Source organism: Centroberyx gerrardi, chromosome 13 (genome assembly GCF_048128805.1).
Source record: "Centroberyx gerrardi isolate f3 chromosome 13, fCenGer3.hap1.cur.20231027, whole genome shotgun sequence".
Classification (NCBI taxonomy): domain Eukaryota; kingdom Metazoa; phylum Chordata; class Actinopteri; order Beryciformes; family Berycidae; genus Centroberyx; species Centroberyx gerrardi.
The window spans coordinates 12,390,363-12,412,188 of NC_136009.1; the positions used below are offsets into that span (position 1 = coordinate 12,390,363).

A 21,826-nucleotide genomic window follows, 5' to 3' on the forward strand; every position below is an offset into this window, starting at 1 on the left:
AGGCAAGTTAGAGAAGGATTTTTAAGCTTTGAGACACTTTAAATGTAAATTGTGCAAAAGGGGCTGCAACTCAATATCAAGATGTCCCTAATATTTTCTCCATCCAGTGTATATGCTCAATACACAATAATAGTAGTGCAAAACGTTATCATCCCTGTTAAAATTATCTTCTCCACTCACTCAGCCATCCTGTAATCTTCACTATACTACTGTTTACTTCTTAGCAGGGAAACCAGAAGCTCTATCATAGCAATTTAAAACTCCACCATCAGTGAAATGCCCCATACATGGGATTAGACAAGGATTTATGGTTGAGTATATATTTTGTTTCCATATGAACTGCATTCTTTGCAATAAAAGAGAGCTCAAAATATCTGGTTGGAAAAAGTAGGCCTATAGCTTATGATTGTCGGGGTCAAATTTCCATTATGGGCCGAAGCCATTCAGTGACCCCTCTGCAGCCGCTCGGGCTTTTCCGACTGGCTTCGTGTGTTTCCGCGCTCTTCATATTAGTTCCCACGCACTCTCCTTTCCTGCGCCGTGCTGTGCTGGAAAATGGCTGTGTAGGGGAGCAGGGAGTTATGTACGGTAAAAGAAAGAAAGAGAGAGAGAAAGAAGGCGAAGCAAGAAGTGAACAGAGGGTTTGATACTAGTTGAATGCATCCCGGGAAGTTATCGTTCACAGATAAGGCACAACACTAGCGTTATCTGCTACTTCGAAGTGTTGAAGCGCCGCAGCCGAAAGTGAGAAGAGTCAAGAAATATCTGCGGGTGAGTTTTTCCAAGTTATTGCACATTTCCAGTACAGCCAGGCAGCCACTGTACTGGAAAATGGTGGAAGCGCTGCAAGTGTGCCCAGCGCAAGCAACTCCGCGCTGTTGACTTGTGCCCTAGTTTCAGATAAAGTTTCAATACAAGAGTGTTGTTGATGTTTTTTTCACATTACTTGTTGCACCCAAATGCGACATTAGTTGCGTTATTTGCAGCGTGTTGCACGGAACTCTGTGCTTGTCGACAGTTGACGTGTATCAAATCCTAAACCCGTTACTGTAACGTTTATTTTCTAAAGTTGCCCTAGCGTTGCATTATTTTATTGCCTTATACTTATTCTCGATATATTCTCAAATGATGGTATGGAGTACTTTGAGACAGTGTTACCAAAAGCTCCTAAAGTTTTCAATTTATGCAGAATTAAAGTGACATGGCCTCTTTAAATCCACTAACGTTTTGAACACTTTGTGGCAGTGCTTTAGCAGTGCTAACATGTTTAATGTGAGATGTAATAATTTCAAAAAGTACATGGGTTGTTGGGCTTTGACTGGAGTTGCACTGCAGGAATTAAACACTAAAAATATGCTGAACTTGTGTAGTGTGCATGGAATATAAAATGAGCTATATACACTCAGTAAATAGGTTACATTTATGTTGACTTCATATAGCTACAGCTCAGCTTCTCTGTGTAATGACATTCTGTTACATTGTTGTAATTCACTCCATACTGTAGTAGGCTATGTAATGAGGAGGATTTGTTGGCCTAATATACTTATAGTCCTAATATGATGTGTGTTACATCTTAGGTTTGAGGATTTTGCATGCATCATATATGTAGTTAATGGAAATTGTGCCACTTGTGTAATAAGCCAAACCACTCAACTGTGTGGAGACCCTCTCCTGTAATTACTGAATCCAGTATTATGTAACCAAATGTCAATCCTCCATTACACTGCTTGATTGTAAAGCATGACTTGTGGCAAAGCCTCCATTATTCTTTTAAATGTCTTAAATGACTTCCAGGGCTTGTTTCATTAAAACCTGCACAAAAGCACAGCTTTTTCAAAATGCCAAGTGTCTTAAATGAAAAGTAAGCTAACTTCAGGTTCTTCCAGACACAGTTTATTCTTCCATAGTTATTTTTGTTAGATGTCCTTCAGCCAGAGGACCCACTTAAACTCAGCCAGAATAACTGAAATGGAGTTATTTGATCAAAATAGTAACAGAATACTGCTTTAAGGCTAGTTTAGACTTAGCTCCACTGCAATGCTGTAGACTCTGAACCTGGATTCTTACCCAAGAAACCAAACATCTACTGGCGAACCAAAGTAGGACCTAAACTTTCCAAGGGACAAATGTGTACGTACATGAAGTCAAGAAGGGTTACTCCGATACACTCAACCACAAAGAAACCTGTCTCTAGTCGGACACAACACACTGGGCATAAATCTGGTTGTAATACAGATTTTTGAAACCTCTGTTCCAGATATGATCAGTAGATACCAAGTGATGATAGGAGTCGTCTTCACGGTGTTTTGAGGAACATGTGAATGCCGTTGCTGTCACTTTCTTGACTGATGCCACCAAGCTGCTTTTCTGTAGTGGTTGCAACAATTCTTGAAAAAGCTTTGCTTATTTGTACGGTATATTCAGTTGTAAAACATGCCTTTAAGGTATCAGAATGTGATTGGATAGATTGTCAGAAAGCTAGACAGAACAGGGTTCAAATAAGTGCACCCTTTACTTGACTAGTTAAATTAATTTGCTGTAGGTGCCACTTTGAATTTGACACTCTTATTGTATTACTCACAAAGTGAACACCAGTTCCACGTTCATCTCTGGGTCTAGTAGTAGGGTTAGTATTTGATTAGACTGTTGTTTCCATGCGTTGTAGTAGAGGCTGCCATATGTTATTTGCATATTTTCATGTTTAGGCTAGGTAGAGCTGGGGGTGGAGTTACAGAACATCTTCAACCTTATGCTCATTATTGTGAGGGGTTGATGGATATTGTTTTTTGTAAGCAAGAGGAATGCTGTTATCTGGGAGGATGTCATCACTCCTTAAGTGATGGAAGAGAGCAACAAGTAGGATGCTTACTAACCACTTAACTACATACTAACGATGCAGCAAAACGGCTCACTGCATTTTCAACTGCTGCAGAGTGTATTTATCCAGTTTGCTGTCTGTGTTGCAGTAAAATATTCTAACTTTACAATGTGGGCATAAGGACTTAAGGCTGACTTTTAAATTAGCTGAAGTGTTGAGATGCCTCCATCTTGATTTTAGTGAAAAGAATCCAATAGTCCCTAACCGCTCTACTATATTATACAGACTTTTCAGATCTCTGTAGTCTCAAATGCTACATAATCTTCGTAGCAGATCTTTCAATGTGGCAAAGTAGGATTTCCAGTTTCATTATGGACAGATAGAATTTAGGTGAAACTGAAATCATGAAATGCCTATAGGTCTCGATTTTAGGCTAAAAAACAAGCCCTCTCAAGCTCCTCTACTGTTGGCCTGTCCTCCCTGCCTGTGGCGCAGTAGATTTTTCAGTTCCATGTGGACAGATGGCCGCGGGCCAGGCTGCATGCGTGGTGGCTCTGCTCAGCTCCTCACCAGCAGTGCTGGAAAGGGCCAGGATAGACACAAACTTTACAGCAATAATTGCAAGTCCACCCAAATGTCAAAATTCCACATTATGTATTAGCCTAATTTATCTTAATGGAAGTTGTTTTAAGACAATAGGAAACTGGCCTATATAATTTAAAGCTTTAGTTTTGGTTTTATGGAATCAGTGAACACCAGCTGATTCTCTGACCCAGTCCAAAGAGGCATAGAGCTATGTGTAAGCTTGAATTTTGCCCAATTTATCCATTTAAAAATAGCATATGAGCTAAAACTCTACATTCTTTCAGTCAACACTTGTCACATACATCCAAGACAAGCCTGCTTTCTGATTGCTGAAAGATACAGCAGAAAAATTATGGGTTCACCTAATTTAACATTGACCTACGTAGAAGTAATTGTTTATGTATCTAAAAAAAAGTCAGGATTGATGTTATGGTATGGAGAAGAGTGAAAAATGAGTCAGACTTGTTCATCTGCATTGGTCGCTGATAGAAGGTTGATAGACTGAGAATGGAAGTGAACTGCAACTGTGGTCTGTGGTGGTAAAATATCTAATATGTATAAAATTAAATATGTAATATATGTTTTATATACTAATATACCAAATACTGAATATAAATAAATAGACACGCACACACATATGAATATATTGGTTAAAAAACCTATGCAATAAAAAAACCTATAAAATAGTTTGTAAGGTGTACATGAGATTAACTTACGATTTACCCAGAAGACAGTTCAAATGACCCTTATTAAAAATACAGCAAGTACAGTTAGGCTAAAATGAAATGAACAAAAACAACAACAACAACAAAATAAATAAATAAATAAATAAATAATTGGTACATTGGTGTTGGTAGCAATAGCAGTAACTCTTGGAATTTGAATGTTAGTTAGTTATGCTCTGAATAGCCTATCTGCTTATTTGCCATTTTGCAGTATGGATACTGGTGTATAATGAACGGGTCAGGGCTATACTGGCTGACTAAACACATCAAGAGGCATCTGAAGTCTGCAGACGGCAGGCTGAAATCTAGATGCCATTTTGAGTTAAACCTAGGTCTCACTACTCTGTTAAACAAGATGGCCAGGTCTGTAAAGTTAATAACACATATGATTATGGATCTTGTGATAGACTTGGCTCAATGCTTTAACTGAACCGGGGAAATAATGACTAATAGTGACTGTGAAAGTAGTGTCCCATCTCATACACTCTAAAAAAGGATGTGACATTTAAACACATCTGCCTGTCTCCTGTGGGACAACATGTATTTGTTGTTTTTCAACACAAGATATATTAATGGGAATACATTTTAACAAAACACATGTTGTTATTGATATATCTTGTGTTGAAAAATAACACATAACATATGTTGTCCCAAAGAAGACACACAGAAAATGACACATCCTTTTTTAGAGTGTATGGTTTTGAATAACTGCGTTATATTATATTGCATGGTAATTATTTATTTACCTGATCTTGCAGTATTTTACTAATATGTGAAGCACCAGTACATTTGAGTGAAATCTTCTTCACTGATGTTTTTTCATAGTTTGTCAAGATGTTGCAATATCATAAATGTTACATTTTATTTAATATTTTTTCTTTTTATTCATCATTTTGATTGTTGACTGTGAAAAACACTTCTTTCATCCCATTGCATTACTCGAGCATGACTCATGGAATTTTCACCAATCGCATATAGTCTTCATTTTTTCCATGCTATTTTTTTTATCTTTATCCTTAGGCAATGTAATTTCATTTTTACTGCCATATCATCAAAGATGATGAGCAATCATCAAGGATGTTAAGATGAAAAACGTCAAGTGTGTGGAAAAAGGTGGAGATGTTTGGGTCAGATGTTTGATCACTGCCTAGATACATTTTCTAATATTAGAACATTTCCTTGATTTGCCCGGCTTCTCTGGTGACTCGGGAGCACATGGCCAGAGCAGCAGCCAATGGCAGCGCAGGATTAGCTTTCCCTCTCTCTAGCAACAGTGAGTTACTTGCTGCCTATTCATTAATTATTTTCCTGTGGTCTCTCTCAGCCGTTTGGACTCTGCTGATAGCAAAGTGCTCCGTCTCTCTCTCTCTCACTCTGTTTTTTTTCAGTTCTTTCTCTCGCTCTCTTCTCTGACTGAATAAAAAGTCTTAAAAAAGGGATGGATCCAGTGACGGAGAGCTTGCCAGCTGCTGCTGCTGCCCTGAATTGTGAGCTACTCCAACACTATCAGACCAGGACTGTAACAGAGATGATTCTTCTCTCACCTCGTACGAGTTGCAACACTTTTTCTGCTCCGGAACAAAATAATAAAAGAGGACCGCTGAACCAAAGTGCCCATTGCGCACTTCTTTTTCTACTTCTTCATCTTCCTCCTGTTTTTTCCTCTTTTCAGCACCAACGCTGTGACTATAAACAAATAAAAAATGGCAAGTGGAAAAACGACTGGACTTTTTCGCTGGGTGAGGACGGGGGGGTGGTGTCAGTTGGAGGCAGGACTCTGTGTGTGTGTGGGGGGGGTTGAAGAGCAGGTGGAGAGAGGAAGGGAGGGAGGGAGGGAGGTTGAGGGTTGGGGGGGGGGGGGTTATGGTGGTGTGAGGATTGCGGGCTGTGGTTGGGTATGCCAGTGCCACGTGTCTAGCCTGGCACCTCTTGCTTCTCGACTCGAAGGATGTTGGACCGAGAGTCTGGCTGAGCCTGTCCGGCTTCTCTCTGAACCAAAAGTGGGGTGAGTGTTGCACTCTGCTGCATCCTGTTATCACGATAACTCTTAAATCTTTTGCAAAATGATGATATTCTAACTCACGAAGGTTCGCAGTGAATGTTCGTTCGCTTTCCGAATGTCGTGGGGGAGAGAGGATGATCTAGACTAAGGTTCGAATGCATGCAATCCTGCATTCAAAGATGCGCCACCGAGGTTAAGGTTTAATTTTTTACTCTCATTTAATTTTATTTTAGCTCCAGCAATGCATCACTCGAAACATACTCCACTGATGAACGTATTCGAAATGATTGCACAACATCGGGCCTCACAAACCAGGCCTATGCTTATTTTGATCTGGACGTTTCGACAAATGGCCCCATATAGCTCCTTATTCCTGATAGAAGACCAACACTTCCATCCACTTTTCTGTCCCTTTCACCTTCTCTCTCTGCCTCTCTCATTTCCTCACTGCCATCCCTTCATCCAGTCCAGAGAGGTTAACAGAACCATTGTCATTGGTTGCTCCACAGACCACAGATACCGAACTTAATCTGAAAACCCTAATCTCTCTCTCTCTCTTCTTCTCTCTCTCTCTGTCTCTCTCTCTCTGTCATCTCTCTTTCTGTCAGCATAGTTGCCATTTTGAAATTGAACTTAGTAGCTTTTTTTATTTTGTTTCCTCACTCACTCAAGTCTCAGATGGCAAAGGAAAAGGTACATGATTTTTCTGTATTTTGCTTTGGGTATAAAAGTCCAGTGTTTTGAGCCCTCGAAATAAGGATTTTTCGAATGGTGTCTCTCTTGAATTCGATAAAATGTATTTGCTAGAACCCATTACGTAAATGTAACGTCTCTTTTTGAAATTGTTATGTTATCGATTTTATTATACAGTAATAATTGGGAACTTATGCTTGACGTTTTATTGGGCCTTGCATCTTTATCATCTTTATCAGAGAATATACCAGTATGGGTCCATGGGTGACCTTTTTGCCGTCTATAGATACCATGATAAAGATTGACTCAAACTGGTGTGAATTTATGCATCGAAAACGTTTGCTTTTAAGTGGGAGTTTATAATATTGTTCCCAGCTTTGGTTGTTCAGTTGATTGTCCATTCAGGATTCTCACCTGGAATAGTTTTGGTACGATTTAGCTACTTTCAGAGAATGCACCCAAAAACATTTGTGGGGGAACACAGCAGAGCCTTTTTTCTTTCCTACAGAGAAGGAACTGTTGCAAAGGGTTCTGCATGTTTCAAAATTCTGGTTGCTCAACAGCCGTATTGCAGGTCTTCGCTTTCTTTGCGTGCTCATTCTGCGAACACGTTTTTTCGCCGCTTTTGAAGGGACATTTATTTCCCCGTGAAAGTTCCTGTTCCTGTGGAAACAGTGATGCGTCAGTTAAGGCTGTGAGTGTGTGAATGTAGAGTGGAGGGAATGGAGGCTCCTGTCCAGGGACCCAGTCTGCTGTTGGTTATGACGCAGCAGCATCATCCGATCCCTCTATCCCAACCGAAGACTGCACAAATGCATGGAGCTGCCGCAGTTCGCCATTTTCATGCTCCGCTTTAAGCTTCGGTTCACATAGATATGCGCCGCTTCACATATGTCTATTTATCGAATAGCAAACGTCTTTAATGACAATAATTGTTCTTTTTTACAATTTTAGTCCGTATTATTGTGACCTTTCAGACTTATTTGAAATAATTTTCCTTTTTTCTCTTTTTTTCATTTTTTTGGCTTTATGTCGTGCAGGTTGGTCATAATCCCTGTCCAGAACATGTGGGAGCTTGAGAGAACCGAAGAGGATTAAAGACCTTCCCACTCGGCCACTCGTCCTCCAATCAGACCCCTTCGTTTGACCGTGGAGAGCCAACGACGCAGGGCCCTCGGCTGGCTAGTCTTCTACAAGGCTGCTCCTACAGCACCCAGCCAGCAGGTTTTTGCCGCTTGAAAGAGCATGTTGCCAACGCTCTCCCTCTGCTCCATCATTTGGCTCAACCGGGGTATCAAGCTGAGGAAAGTGCTCCAGTCCACCAACACCGGTCAGGTCTGAAACCGCTGCCGCAGCAGACGTGACGGCAGCAGCACGCCACCTTATCTTATTTTGGAAATGCTTCTAAGCTTTGGGTGACTCCCCCCCCCCCCCGCCCCTCCAAGCCACCGTACCTCCACCACCACTCCCCCAGATTAAAATCGATCAACACTCTTTTTGGTTTCTGAGGGGAATTTCTGTATAGCCGTACCCTATTGTTGCATTGGGACTCAGGGTCCACCATCTAATCCTCTTTTCGGCGGCCATTTTGATTTTTGCTTGCCTTTCAAAATGGCGGCGGAGGGTTTCCAGTACCGTGCCCTCTACACATTCACCAAGGACCAGGAGGAGGACTTGGATCTGCAGCCTGGAGACCTGCTGACGGTCAGCAAGGCCTCTCTGCTGTCCATGGAGAGCTACCAGGAGGGGTGTGTGGAGCAGCCGGAGCGCCTGGGCTGGCTCCTGGGCCACAACGAGCGCACCAAGCAGAGAGGCGACTTCCCGGGGACATATGTCGAGTACGTCGGCCCCGTTAAGATGGCGCTCCCATCCAGCCAACCCAGGTCCCAGCGACCCCTCCCTGCCGCTCCCAGACCAGATTCGTCTCAAGGTAAGGGACCTGAAATACATTCACTCTAGTGCGTCACGCCATTTGTGTCAGTAGTATTTGACATGGTTTGGCCGCCATTTTGGTAATGTAACGTAGACGATATGCTCATCGCACAATTCTATTCCAAATTTGAAGCTGGCCTTACGACATAATGTTGTCACAAAGTCAGAAATAAAGTTGTGTAAAATTAGAGTGAAATTTGCCTTTGACAGAACAAGTCGGCGGTTAGCGTACTTGTTTCTCTCTCAATATGAGGAGTAAATGAACAAGAGAGAAATGTCGTCTTTGTGATGTCTGTGAATTCTGTTATCCATGTCATTATCAAATTGTTGCTTTAACTGACACAATAATTTATCCAACTCTACTACTGTAATTATTGTGACTTTTTCAATGAAACTCACCTCAGAATATCTTTTTATATATTTGTATTTTATACGTGTGCGTCGTTCTTCTTTTGAATATTTATTCTGCTCTCTTCATTGTTGTAACAGAAAGGTCGTGGACATTATTAATATCACAGTATACGCTAACATATATTTTCATTTTGTGTTTGTTAGTAAGTGTTAAGTACGCAGTAAGTATGCCGTTAGTAAGCAGTAAGTAAACCGTTAACTCATAGTAATCGATGCCGTCTTATTCGCTGGTATGAATATGGATCATTACTTTCGTCTTGTGTGGATCTGTGAGTTTTTTCTTTTTTTTTCTTTTGGCATAACAAATTTCTAGATCCCCCCCAAACAGAGCTGTTGCAGTTATATCTTTTTGTTGACATAGTTTCGAGGTAGTTCAGAAGCAGACCATGTATATACACAAATGTACCACTTTATTAGGTACACCTGTTCAACTGCTCGTTAACGCAAATATCTAATCAGCTAATCACAAGGCAGCAACTCAATGCATTTAGGCATGTAGACATGGTCAAGACGATCTGCTGAAGTTCAAACCAAGCATCAGAATGGGGAAGAAAGGTGATTTAAGTGACATGAACGTGGCATGGTTGTTGGTGCCAGACGGGCTGGTTTGAGTAATTCAGAAACTGCTGATCTACTGGGATTTTCATGCACAACCATCTCTAGGGTTTACAGAGAATGGTCCGAAAAAGAGAAAATATCCAGTGAGCGGCAGTTCTCTGGGCGAAAATGCCTTGTTGATGGCAGAGGTCAGAGGAGAATGGCCAGACTGGTTCAAGCTGATAGAAAGGCCACAAATGCTCCAATAACAGCTATTTACAACAGTGAAGTGCAGAAGGGCATCTCACAACACACAAGTTATTGTCCCCTGATGATAAATGGGCTAGAGCAACAGATGACCAGCCGGTACTAGAGACCGGCCACTTCATTAGGTACACCTAGTACCTAATGAAGTGGCCGGTGTATATGGCCAACAGCTATTGGTTGGTAGTTGCTGTAGTTGCTGAGCTATGCTCCTGGTCAGCCACCTTGGGAGTTTTGATAGGGCTCTCACGTTTGGCAGTGACCGCAAACTGACCTCCTTAATCTATACTTAAAACACGTCATAAGCCTTACCTCTTTGGAAACGCAGCTAACCAAATTCTCTCTGCTGAATAATAAAGGGCTAATCCAGTTACTGCCTGGACTCTCCTGTACAGGTCTCTGATTCTGATTCTGTCTGTCTGTGTGGCCCCTTTACAGCTAACATTAGCATGTGTCTCGGGCATCCAAAGTGCATCTGGAGAGGGTTTATCTGCACAAAAATGCACGCCTCTCCTGCAGTATAGTTTGTTCTTGACCCTTGACTCAACTCTACTGTATTTTGATGGGAAAAAGGAGAGCTTGGGGGACGGCAGGGGGGTACAACTACAGTGCTACTGTGTGCTGTGACCAAATTTTCTGAATTTAGGAGTGTAACAGTTACATAAAATTTCTCAAGTATTTTTGACACTGAAAAGTTAAACTCCCAAATAGAAGTGTTTTTTCTTCTTGCTTATTGAGGTTTTGTCGAAGGCTGATGTTTAGGCTTGTTTCTTCCTTTTTTTTCAAGTGGATGGTTAATCAAATGTTCAGGATGTACAATATCGCATTTTTTACTGAGAGATAAGTGCTCTGTTCTCTCCTCTCACCTCTCCGCACTGCCGTGACTTGGGGAACACAGGCACGATTGATATTAATTCATGATGGTAAGAGCCTTCTTTCAACAGCAGTAACTTCCAACTCAAACATACACTTGGCATGGGTAGGTCTACCCAAGCAAGCTCAGCTTCAAGTAAAAACTTTGATTTGTTACCAAAGTTCCTCTACACTCCCAAGATTTCTCTCATTTTCTCTTCATTTGCACTCCCTTGCTTTCGGCGTCAACCGTTTAATTTATTGCTTCCTTGTATAGATGCCAGAGCAATAGGTTCATTGGGCCAAAATAGATAAATAAAAAATGATCTATCATGCTGCTTATGTGATTTGTACTGGGATGAAACCATACATTCCTCCCCTGTCAAAAGCCATATTCTGTATAATTCCCCAGTGCATTTTATGACAGATGGGCTAAGTACCACTCTGAGCACGTAGGCTGTGAACTCTGAATTACCTCTGGTGGAGGCGATTGGCTATTCATCGTGTACAACAAAGTACACTGGGCCTCATTCAAATTCATTCGTTTGAATTCGCTTCTCACTATTTTTCGTGAGAAGTCCTGAAATGCGGGAAATATAGTAGCTATAGCACAGATTTCCCCAGAACCCATGGCTTTGTGTGGCACTATCAAATGGGATTACTCAGTGCCTGATTAGGAAAGCTGAAGAAAAAAAAAAAGGAAGAATGAAGGGGACGTATTAGTGAACAAGCACAGGCATCAGTATCAAGGCCTCGCTTTCTCACCACCAGAGGCAGGTGAGGGGGACTACAGTATCCTCAGAGTTTGACAGACAGTGAGACAAACCAGTTGGGCAGCAGGCGTTTGTCTCCATGATTTGGATAGACGGGGGCAGTAGAACCAAGTGAAGCACAGCAAGAGAGAGAGAGAGAGGGAGAGACGGCAGAGCAATGGCTGAAGGAGAGCTTGGCTTACCACCAAAAGTGCATTGTAGATTAGAAATGGGTAGGCCCAGATTTTACAAATATCATCTTCATTTCCCTGAAGGAATAGAGGCCCTGGTCGTTGTGTGAATAGAGCTATTGTTAGTGTGGCCCATTTACTATTCCCAGAGATTGTAACATTTGGCATCTAGGGGCAGCATCGTGGCCTAGTGGTTAGGAAGGTTGACCAAGGTTGCAGGTAGTGTCCTTTAACGTCCGTCCCTCAACATGTGGCTTAACTTATAAAAAGAAAATTGGCTGATAGCATTCAGTATGGATTCATTCATATAACCTACGGTATGTTTAAGAACACACAACTTTCTTAGCTGTTTGTTTACTTTCAGAAAAAAGTTCAAAGTGCCGGCAAGTCAAATCCTGCACTTTGAAGGTAGCTAATGTGATGGTTTTCACCAGTAGCAGATGAAATGCAACCCAGCAGATTGCTTGGTGGCTAGTCGATGCGAATGGCTCATATTTTCTGCTTCATAAAATTGCATAGGAGTAGGAGGACTCCAGGTAGGTTGAGGTCACCAACCTCATACAGTATTTATTGTGAATATCCGCCAATGGAGATTGATGGTTGATCAGAGCGCTCCGCTCAGCCCCCGCCAGTGCAAGACTGCACTGCAGCTGCCCCTGTTCTACCGATATGCAGCATGTCACACGTGAATGTTATGTGTAGACCACATATGCGTCTCAGTGGTATGTGCAGAGAAATAAATTCCTTATTACTCTGTGTAATATGGCGATGAAGTGCTTTGATTTCCAACCGTGAATACTGCGTCACTTGTTTCTGTATCAAAGTTTACACGGTCAGCTGTTTTCTAGTTTAGATTTTCTAAGTTTGTTTCTCCCGTGAAGGAAGCCCTGCATGCAATACAACAACGTTGGTTCCACACTGAAAAACAGTTTTATGGAACGGATTTTCTGCTGAACTAGGGTAATAGTTCTCAAGCTGTGTGATGCATTTGGCTCTGTTATGACTTGGATTGATAGCTGTAAATACACTTTTGACAATCAAGCCAGGCAGATTGTGAATAAAAATCAGTTCCATTCCCCTGACAGAGAGGCGAAACGTTTCTCAACTTGTGGCGCAGCAGAAATAATTCTACAAACCCAGGGAGAGTTTTTTTTTTCTCCCTCCCTCCTTTCTCCCTTTCCTCTCCCTGGCCTCACTTTTACTGCCTGCTGAAGTGAACCATGGCTTGGCATTTTTGCAAACTCCTCCCTTCTCCCTCGCTCCCTCTCTCCCTCCCTCCCTCATTTGCTCTCTCCCTCTCTCTCAGTCTCCATCCCCCCCCTCTCTCCCTTCTCTCTCTCTCCCCCTTCTCTCTCTCTCTCTCTCTCTCTCTCTCTCTCCCTCTCTCTCTCCCTCCCTCTGCTTCTCTCCCTGATTCACATACACGTCTGATACTGTCTCAGGGCAGCTATAAACCATGTAGCAGGGCCAGTTCTCAGAAAGGAGAGGCCTCCTCTCACTCTCTCCACTCCACTCCCTGCGCCTTACCAGGAAAACACTTTCAAAGAACCCATGGAGGGGGTGGGAGAGGGGGTGAGAGAGAGAGAGAGTGAGAGAGAGAGAATGGGAAAGATATGGAGAGGGTGAAAAGGGAGGGAGAGGAGGGGGGGCTGCACTGTAAGCCTAGGCCACCCTAGCCAACTGCAAATATAGGAACCAGCTGTATTTGGTTTCTATTCTAACTGTTGCATTATTCTCTTCGAGTTCAGTAAATTTAGCATGTTACAGTTCACTGGGCTATAGACATTCTAACATTTTTTTGTGCCAGAGCAGTAAATGAAAAATCATTTAGGCGTGAAGTTTTCTTACTACAAGATTAGCTGATCAAGAAAGCCAGAAACAGAATAAAGTTAAGTTATGCACAGTTGATATACTGTTGACAACAAGGGAATGCTATCAGAAGTCCTGTTTGTTTCTTCACAGCGTCTCTTTCTCTCAAAGCATTCACAGTTGACTATGGAGATTCAGGCCAATGAGTGGGTGCAAGAGCTTTTGAATTTTGATAGCAGTGAAATCGTGTGAGGATAACTCAGCTCAACTTGCAAGTTTAGTCATCCTCAGACCATCTTGCCTCAGGTTTTATACAGTATGCACATGCTGTAATTTGTTATTGAACCAACTAGAAGGACATTATTCTACTGATTATATAAAACGAAAATGGGAGAAAGAGTTGGATATTGAAATCTCTCAAAAAGAATGGACTGAGGCCATCCACATTCAGATGAGCACTACAGCCTCGCAGAGAGACTTTTCTTGGAAAAACTGTGTGAGATTCTTCACAACTCAAAAACAAAAATCAAAACAGACTGGGAGCCAATATCCATGCTGGATACAGTGTGGACATTGTATGGCAGATCACACCCACATTTTCTAGACTTGTCCCATTACAAAGACCTTTTGGTCTGATGTTCGTTATGTCATCACTACAATATTAGGTTTCAAAATTGAATTCACTTGTCTCTTTCTACTAAGGTAATATAAGCATAGAAATGGATAAGAATGGTAGACATTTATAAAAACTTCTTATATCGGCAAGTAAGAAGGCAATTACAAGATGCTGGTTTGTAAAAGGACCTCCTATCTTGAATCAATGAACAGACAAGTGAACAGTATATACTGTATGAAAAGTATGACCTTCAGTGTAAGACTACAGAAAGATTGACAACTCATCCTAAATTGTTGGTTTATATGAGCATGAAACGTCTTTAATTTGAATGCGAACCTTTACACATTACTTGCATCTGAATGACCTCATGTTTACTGCTTCATAAAAAGGAAAAAAGAAAGTTTATCATTATATAACTGGCTGATATACCTCTCCTCGACAAATCTACAGTATCACATGATATTTTATGTGCTCCATTTCAATGCAGACTTCTTTTTAAAATGGAGAATCAGATTGAATTAAACACGTCTCAATCGGCCCGCTATTACAAGATTTATTTCACATCATTGCGCTAATAAGCAATTCCTCTTGAATGGTGCCCTCAGGCCTGTAAAACAAGATGTGGAGGACTGAAAAGATCCCTTGTGTTTGACGGGACGTCAATGGCTCATCCGAACACGTGTGGCTTTGAAGTATGTTGTGACACAGGAGCGGACAGTGTGCCCGCTCATGATGCATTGCCTATCTACATAGTTGGGATGCAGTGAAGACATGTAGCGGTGAAACTTGACCAGCAGTGTAGACGTTGCCGCACACCATTCGGGAGCCACACACCGACTGCCCTTGTCACCGCTGTGCATTAGGAGCACATGCATGGTTCAAAAATGCTTTGGTATATTGTTTTTCATTTGGTTTTAGAGTCACTTGACCTTTTTATTTGTGCTCAAATAGATGCATTTGGGAAGTCAATTACAGCCTGAAGAAATAATGCAGACTTGAAGTTTTCAAGTTAGGACTTTATACACAAAGGGGATTGAATATGGCTTTGTAAGAATATAAAAACCGAGCATTACGACCCATTATGTAATATGGCTAATCAGTTACACTGGAGGTAGGAAAAAGAAATGGTATTCAGATGATTTATAGAGAAGTGTTTTAGGAAAATGTGCAGTCAACACTCAGTATTTTATTAGTGTTTCACTGGTTTTGTAATGTCAAAGATTCTGCTGTTTTTTGTATATCTCGGCCATTTCACTGCCAATCTCAATGCCACTGAATTAGGCTCTGAGAGATGGTGTGAAAACTCTGCTCAGTCTATTCTTCAAAATACCCAAGATCACCATTTATACAGCTCAAGTGTGGAGAGTTATTTGAATTTCCTGCCGATTGTGACTTCTCACTTAATTTTTTGTCATTAATAGCTTAATATGTGAATGAAAAGTCACAGTATTGTGTCAGACAAAAGAGTGAAAGCCAAGGTTTTTACCACATTTTGTCATAATAACTGGTGGAAGTTTTAGTTGAATGGCATACACGAATTTCAGTACTGCTCTATGTGACATTCACGTAAAATGAACACAAATACTAAGTGTTGGAGCACTGGAGTTGAATTGAGGACATTTCAGAGGCTCAACCAGTGCAATCTTATGAATGAATTCACATTTCCACGGTTGGAGTAACTTCACTTTGGACCAGTGCAGAACTCTGAGAGCGAGAATGCAGGAGAGCCAGCTAGGTCTTACATAAGCATACTGATGGAGAAGATACAGAGCAAATATTTTGCTTCACATAGCTTTGCTTCGTACAATCTTCTTTTGCTAGGCCGCAATGTGCATTGAACCGATCAAGCTAGTCAATGCAAACCCACAAAGACTGGATGTGCAACATTCATCTGACCTTCAAGGGTTCAGCTTCATAAGTAGAAACACACATCCATTTGCAGGCTTTTTACCGACATGGCTCAGCATCAAATGAGTCCATGAGTTATTTGCTATTGTGACTTTATCAAAACTTTTCTCAGAAGAAACTGAAAACCCAATCATAAGATCTTTTCTGTGTAAATCTCTTGCACTGCATGCATAAAGGCTGCGTACTTATAATGCCTCAAGTGCACCAGGACTCACGTTTTAAAGTGCAAAAGTGCAAAACTACCTCTACTACTCCATTACTACTGCCATTCGTTTTTCTCTTTCTCTTTCTCTCCCTCTCTCTCACCCTCTTTCTCTTTCTCTCTCTCTCTCTCTTTCTCTCTCTCTTCCTCTCTCTCTCTCTCTCTCTCTCTCTCTCTCTCTCTCAGTGGTTGAGTCCCAGGGCATGTCAAGTCATAGGCCCGTCTCCCAGCATGCAAACTGCCAAAAAGGTGGTTCTAATTGACTAATGATGAGCTGCTGCCTCCCTTTATCTCTCTCTCTCTCTCTCTCTCTCTCTCTCTCTCTCTCTCTCTCTCTCTCTCTCTCTCTCTCTCTCTCTCTCTCTCTCTCTCTGTCCCTTTCCAAAACCCTGAGAAGACTCCAGGGCCACAGCTGCTTTCTAAGGAAAAAAAAAGAAAGAAAGAAAAAATGAACTCTTCCTTTGCACGAAATTCAAAGTTTTTTTCTTTTTTGAGTGAAGAGAGAGAGAAGAGAGAGAGAAAAAAAGGAGTGTGTGTGTTTGTGTGTGTGTTTGTGTGTGCGTATGTGTGAGAGAGAAAGTTCCTTGCTCTTGAGGAGAATATTTTTTCTTCCCACCCACCTCCCAAACTATTGGAATACATTTGTTTGGTGGTTTTGTAGCCTATATTTGTGCTTATTTCCCTGTTTCATTTGATTTCCCTGTTTTATTGCCTGAGGCCCGCCCAGCCCCAACTGTATATGAGTTCCGTGAGGATTGTCTTTTGCTCCGTTGTATTGAAAAATCACTATTTTCTGCTCTCTAAAGCAATAACTTTTGCATTTTGCATGCCTGCCTATGGCATCTTTTCAGTATTTATGACAATCCAGCCTTACTTGGACAATCTTTATTCATATTCACAATGATTTCATTAACAAAATGAGAGCATGGAATTAAGCATAACATAGAAGGAAGATTAAGTTGGACCAATGCATCTGTCATTTCTTGCAGTTTTATTTCAAGGCATCTCATGATACATGAAAATCCAAACAATTCCATGTTTTAGATTGGGATTGTGTGCATCCATGTGTGTGTATGTGAAAACTGTACTGCACACCCAAAGGAGACACTGTGATGGGAGAAGAGGGGGAGGGGCCAGTCAACCAAAATGGCCAAGAGGGATAAAGGAAAAGCAGAGGCCTGTCTGTGTGCGAGCGAGGCTCGAGAGCTGGAGACACTGCCAAGCAAAGTTTCCATGTTTAACCGGCAGGCATGGAGACAGACAGAGAGAGAGAGAAGAGGGAGAGAGAGAGAGAGGGAGAAGGAGGGAGAGGGAGAGAGAGAGAGTAAGAAAAGCGAGAATAAGAAAGCAAGAGAGCAAAGGACACAGAGAAACAGACAGCGAGGGAGCAAGAGAGAGAGAGAGAAAGGCAGGCAGAGAGAAGCAAGAGAAAGAATGCAAGGGAGCAAAGGACACAGAAAGAGAGAGAGGAAGGCAGAACGAGAGGGAGCGAGCGAGCGAGAGAGGGAGAGATCCAGAGAAAAAGAGAGCAAGAACCAGAGAGAGAGAGAGAGAGAGAGAGAGCGAGAGAGAGGGGGGAACGGAATGTGCTGACGCGGCGTTTCTTGTCTGAACTCCCCAAATTAATAATCAGCAGCGGTTTAGCCGAGCCGTGCCAGGAGCAGGAGCCTACTGCCAAGCCCCGGCCAGGCCAGGCCCTCCCTGCCCTGGCCCCCCCAGCACACAGCCCCGCTCTGGGGCCGAATAGGAGGCGCTGCCTGCCTGCCTGCCTGGCCCGGCCTGGCATACTGCCACGGGGCTTTTGCTTGTTCAGGAGTTTTGATTAAATCCTTTATTGTGCTCCACTCACGCAAAGAGCCAAGGCGAAACGCCGAGCAGGACGGACCGGAGGGGAGGAGAGAAAGAGAGAGGGGAGAAAAGAAAAGGAGAAAAAAAAGAGAAGGAGGGGAGGGAGTGAGGGAAATGGGATCTCTCTTTTTTTCCCTCTTGCTTTCTCCTTTTCTCTTTCTCTCTGACTGAAAAGATGTTTGATTTAGTCTATAGGGAGTTGTAAAGTAGATAAAGTTTTTGCTCGCCATCAGCAGTCGTTTTTTTTTTTTTTTTGCATTTTCACTCTTCTGACTGAAGCCCCTTTTCTTTTCTTTTGTACATTTACTTTGTTTTTCCTTTCTTATTATCATATATCTCATCAACTAGACTACATTGGTGCAGATTACCACTGGAAAATGCATCAGTAGCTAAGTTTTCTCTGTGGTCTGGTTAATGTAGGGATGGATACAACGTACAGGGTTTGTTGGAGTTTTGTCTTTTTTTTTTTTTTTTTTTTTGTAATACTGTGCTCCTACTTTGCAAAAGTGGTCCATTACAATAACAAATGCAAAGATAACACAATAACTTAATGCATACTCTTGCTTAGTGCTTTTTGCAAAACAGGTGTGCTTCTTGCAAAACGGATACTGACCTCCGCCTTATCATATTTTATTGTGTTCTTCATAGATTTTATAGATATTAACAACATTATGCACGCTATACATCTGCAACTGCTCCTAGTTAACTGTGCCCTTGTCAGTGCTGCAGCACCCCTGTGGCCTTTTGGAGGCTGTGCGCCAGAAGTGTAACGGTGATTTGTGTTGTTGTTTCAGCTGTTTCTGTGCCGGACCTGAGCGAGCAGTTCACACCGCCAGAGACTGCTCCCCCAGCCCTCGTCAGCCTGATCCAGGCCATAGAGAAGAGAGGTAAAACCCTGTCAACTGGCCAACTTTCTCGTCTCTGTCCTCTTGTCTTTCAGCCTATCCGTCCGCCTCCCTGACTTTCCGTCTATGTGTGACTGTCTCTCTCCTGCTGTCTGCCGCTTGCTTCCTTGCACTCGCCAGCATTTGCACGAGCATAGGAACATATACAGGCAAATATACTGGATCAGGCTGGTCAGGCAGTCAGACAGACAGGTACAGACACAAGCTCATGCACATTCGCAGCACTTCCTCACTAGGTTTTCTTGGATATAGATTTTCTGTAGGTCAGAATGATGTTAACAAATGCTCACGACTCTTCACAGGACTCTATTCACAGTTACGCCTACTTTTTTCTCTCTTTAACTTCTCTCTCTCTCTCTCTATCTCTCTGTCTGTCTCTCTCTCTCACACACACACACAGATTTTGCACAGACAACTACACCCAATATGCAAAATATTACAGACTCTCTAGCACTCATGAAGTACACTGATGAGGTGAATCCAGGTAAAAGCCATTATCCCTTATTCATTCCCCTTATTACATAAACTATACCAATCACAAAGGAGGAGATGTAGATAAAGAGAAGCAGACGAGTTAGAGAAGGATTTTTAAGCTTTGAGACAACTGAGATGTGGATTATGCAAAAGGGGCTGCAACTCACTATTAGGAAGATGTTCCTAATATTTCGTGCATTCAGTGTATATGCTCATACATGCGCTGTTCATATACATGCACACTGAGATACATGCACACTCACACACACTCACACACAACCTACTGGATTTTCCTCTGAGATAGATCCGTCTTCCCGGTAGGACTGGGCAATATGGACAAAATTAATGTTGACAATATCTGCTAACATGTAAAATCACATGTTAAATAATCAAATTGATGTTCATGGCACTGAACTCCATGGTAATATAAGACTCAAATTTTCAAATTATATTCCCTAATTTGTTTCAGATCCAAATTTGTGAGATTTTAATTATCTTTGCATTTGATCATTAATTCAGAGGACAGAATTGCTCATCACGATATTATTATTTCTTCACAATATCTTTCTATTGAAACACAAACAATAATATTGAATTACTCACGGCGTTGGATACTCGACTACTTTACATGTCTATTATACATTACACACACTCTGACTGCGTGGTGTGGTTTTCACAACTACCTGAGAGACTGGCTTGTCTCAAGCTGAATTGCAAGCTGTCTAGACCCAGTGTTCATACACGTCTTTTTCAGCCAAAGGAGAAATGTAGAGTAATCCAGAGTAAAAATGTTTTGTTCAGGGACATTTTGACAGGATGTATGACAGTTGTGGGGATCAAACCTGATTATAGAACAGTCTTGATGATGATCTAAATGCTGTTTCAGAGGCTTTTCCACCCTGACAAGAATGAAATACTCAGGAGAAACACAAAATCCTTAAAGATGTTGAATATCGGCACAAAAGATATCAGCTATCTGCACCTTCAGTACCAAAATATTGGTACTTCAAAAGCAGTCACAGTTATAAGTTACATCCTATTTCTAACCACTAGGCCACCCTGCTGCCCATTTACAGAATCCAGCATTTAGGCTAAAGGAGTCTTCCTTAGCTCCATCTTCTCCAACCAGTAATAAAAGCAAGACTTCTGTTTGGTCTTAATCCCCCAGCTAGCAGCTCTCCTGGGCGTTGCCACATGCATAGGTATACATCTGTATTGAGTGTCCACTATTTCCATTGTATTATCCCTTCCTTTCTCTTCATACAATGTCTGTCATGTTACTGTAAGTTATCTAACCCAAGTCAGGCAGTCATGCATAATAGAGCAGTCCTCTTCATAAGAATGAGGCTGCAGTGTAGGGCTTGCATTCATGTGAACTTCATCTTATGAACGACACGTTTGCTATGGGTTTCACTTCTAAGAATGTATAATATTCTCTCCTACCTTTCTCTTTACTACTCTGTTCTACTTTACTGCGTACTGTTTTTTTGTACTTGATTACATTTTTTTGTTACATTTCTCCTCTGCTCAACCCTATGCATCTTTATTCTCCTACCTTCTGTGTCTTTCTCAGGTCTGGACTCTAAAACACTGTACAGGACAACTAGCTCCTCGGCCTCAGACAGCCCAGTTCACAGCCTGAGTTCTGGTGAGTTAGCTTGATCAGTGATGTATACTTTGTAAATCTATTACTTTCAATGTGCATTTGTGTTTACATTGCACAGGTCTGCTTCTTAAAACTCTAAGTGAATGATGAAATAAGTTATTCAAACCTAATGAACTGCTCAAACCCAAATGAAGCCCAGAATAGTCAACAGGATTGAGCATCTTACCAGCTTCTTTTCTATGGTTGACTGATTGATTGATTTTTCCTTGTCGTGCTTTGCCCCTGTGTGTACTTGCCGTGGTCCAGAGAGTGACATGGGCCAGAGCGATGTGGGTTTCCTGTCAGAGTGTGTCCTGCAGTACCTGAGAGACCTCCCGTCGCCCGTCATCCCCGCCTGTATCTACGCTGACCTGCAAGCTGCCGTCACACTGCAACAACAGGTGCTACAGCAGTCAGCAGGTGGGTCTCGTCTCTTCATTCAAGACTTGCAGGCAGCTAGACTTCAGATGTTTCGGAGCAGAAGAGCCCTAGGCAGTTTTCCCATCTTATTTTTGTATTTTTGTTTAATGAGGATAGAAAAACCGAAAGGTCACACTTTTATTGAATAAAAGAGAGAAAGAGAGGTTGAGTTGTGTCTCTTTCTCTGTGCAAATATCTCCCTACCATAATGGCTTATTAAAAGCCCTCTGCAAAAAG

The 21,826-nt window shown here is 41.9% G+C and overlaps 2 protein-coding genes across 2 annotated transcripts in view; both read left to right on the forward strand.

Annotated features, from left to right (window-relative positions):
* LOC139909315 (gamma-interferon-inducible lysosomal thiol reductase) overlaps positions 1-21,826 on the forward strand; it is a 108,860-nt gene that overhangs the window by 64,537 nt on the left and 22,497 nt on the right. The gene's annotated exons all lie outside the window — the stretch shown is intronic.
* The window catches only part of pik3r2 (phosphoinositide-3-kinase, regulatory subunit 2 (beta)), a 29,623-nt gene continuing 8,356 nt past the window's right edge, over positions 560-21,826 (forward strand). Inside the window, exons 1-5 of the mRNA XM_071896346.2 lie at positions 560-771; positions 7,864-8,753; positions 18,940-19,032; positions 21,098-21,172; positions 21,437-21,589. Of these exons, the coding sequence (XP_071752447.1) occupies positions 8,435-8,753; positions 18,940-19,032; positions 21,098-21,172; positions 21,437-21,589 (640 nt within the window). The 5' untranslated portion in view covers positions 560-771; positions 7,864-8,434. The remainder of the gene's footprint in view (positions 772-7,863; positions 8,754-18,939; positions 19,033-21,097; positions 21,173-21,436; positions 21,590-21,826) is intronic.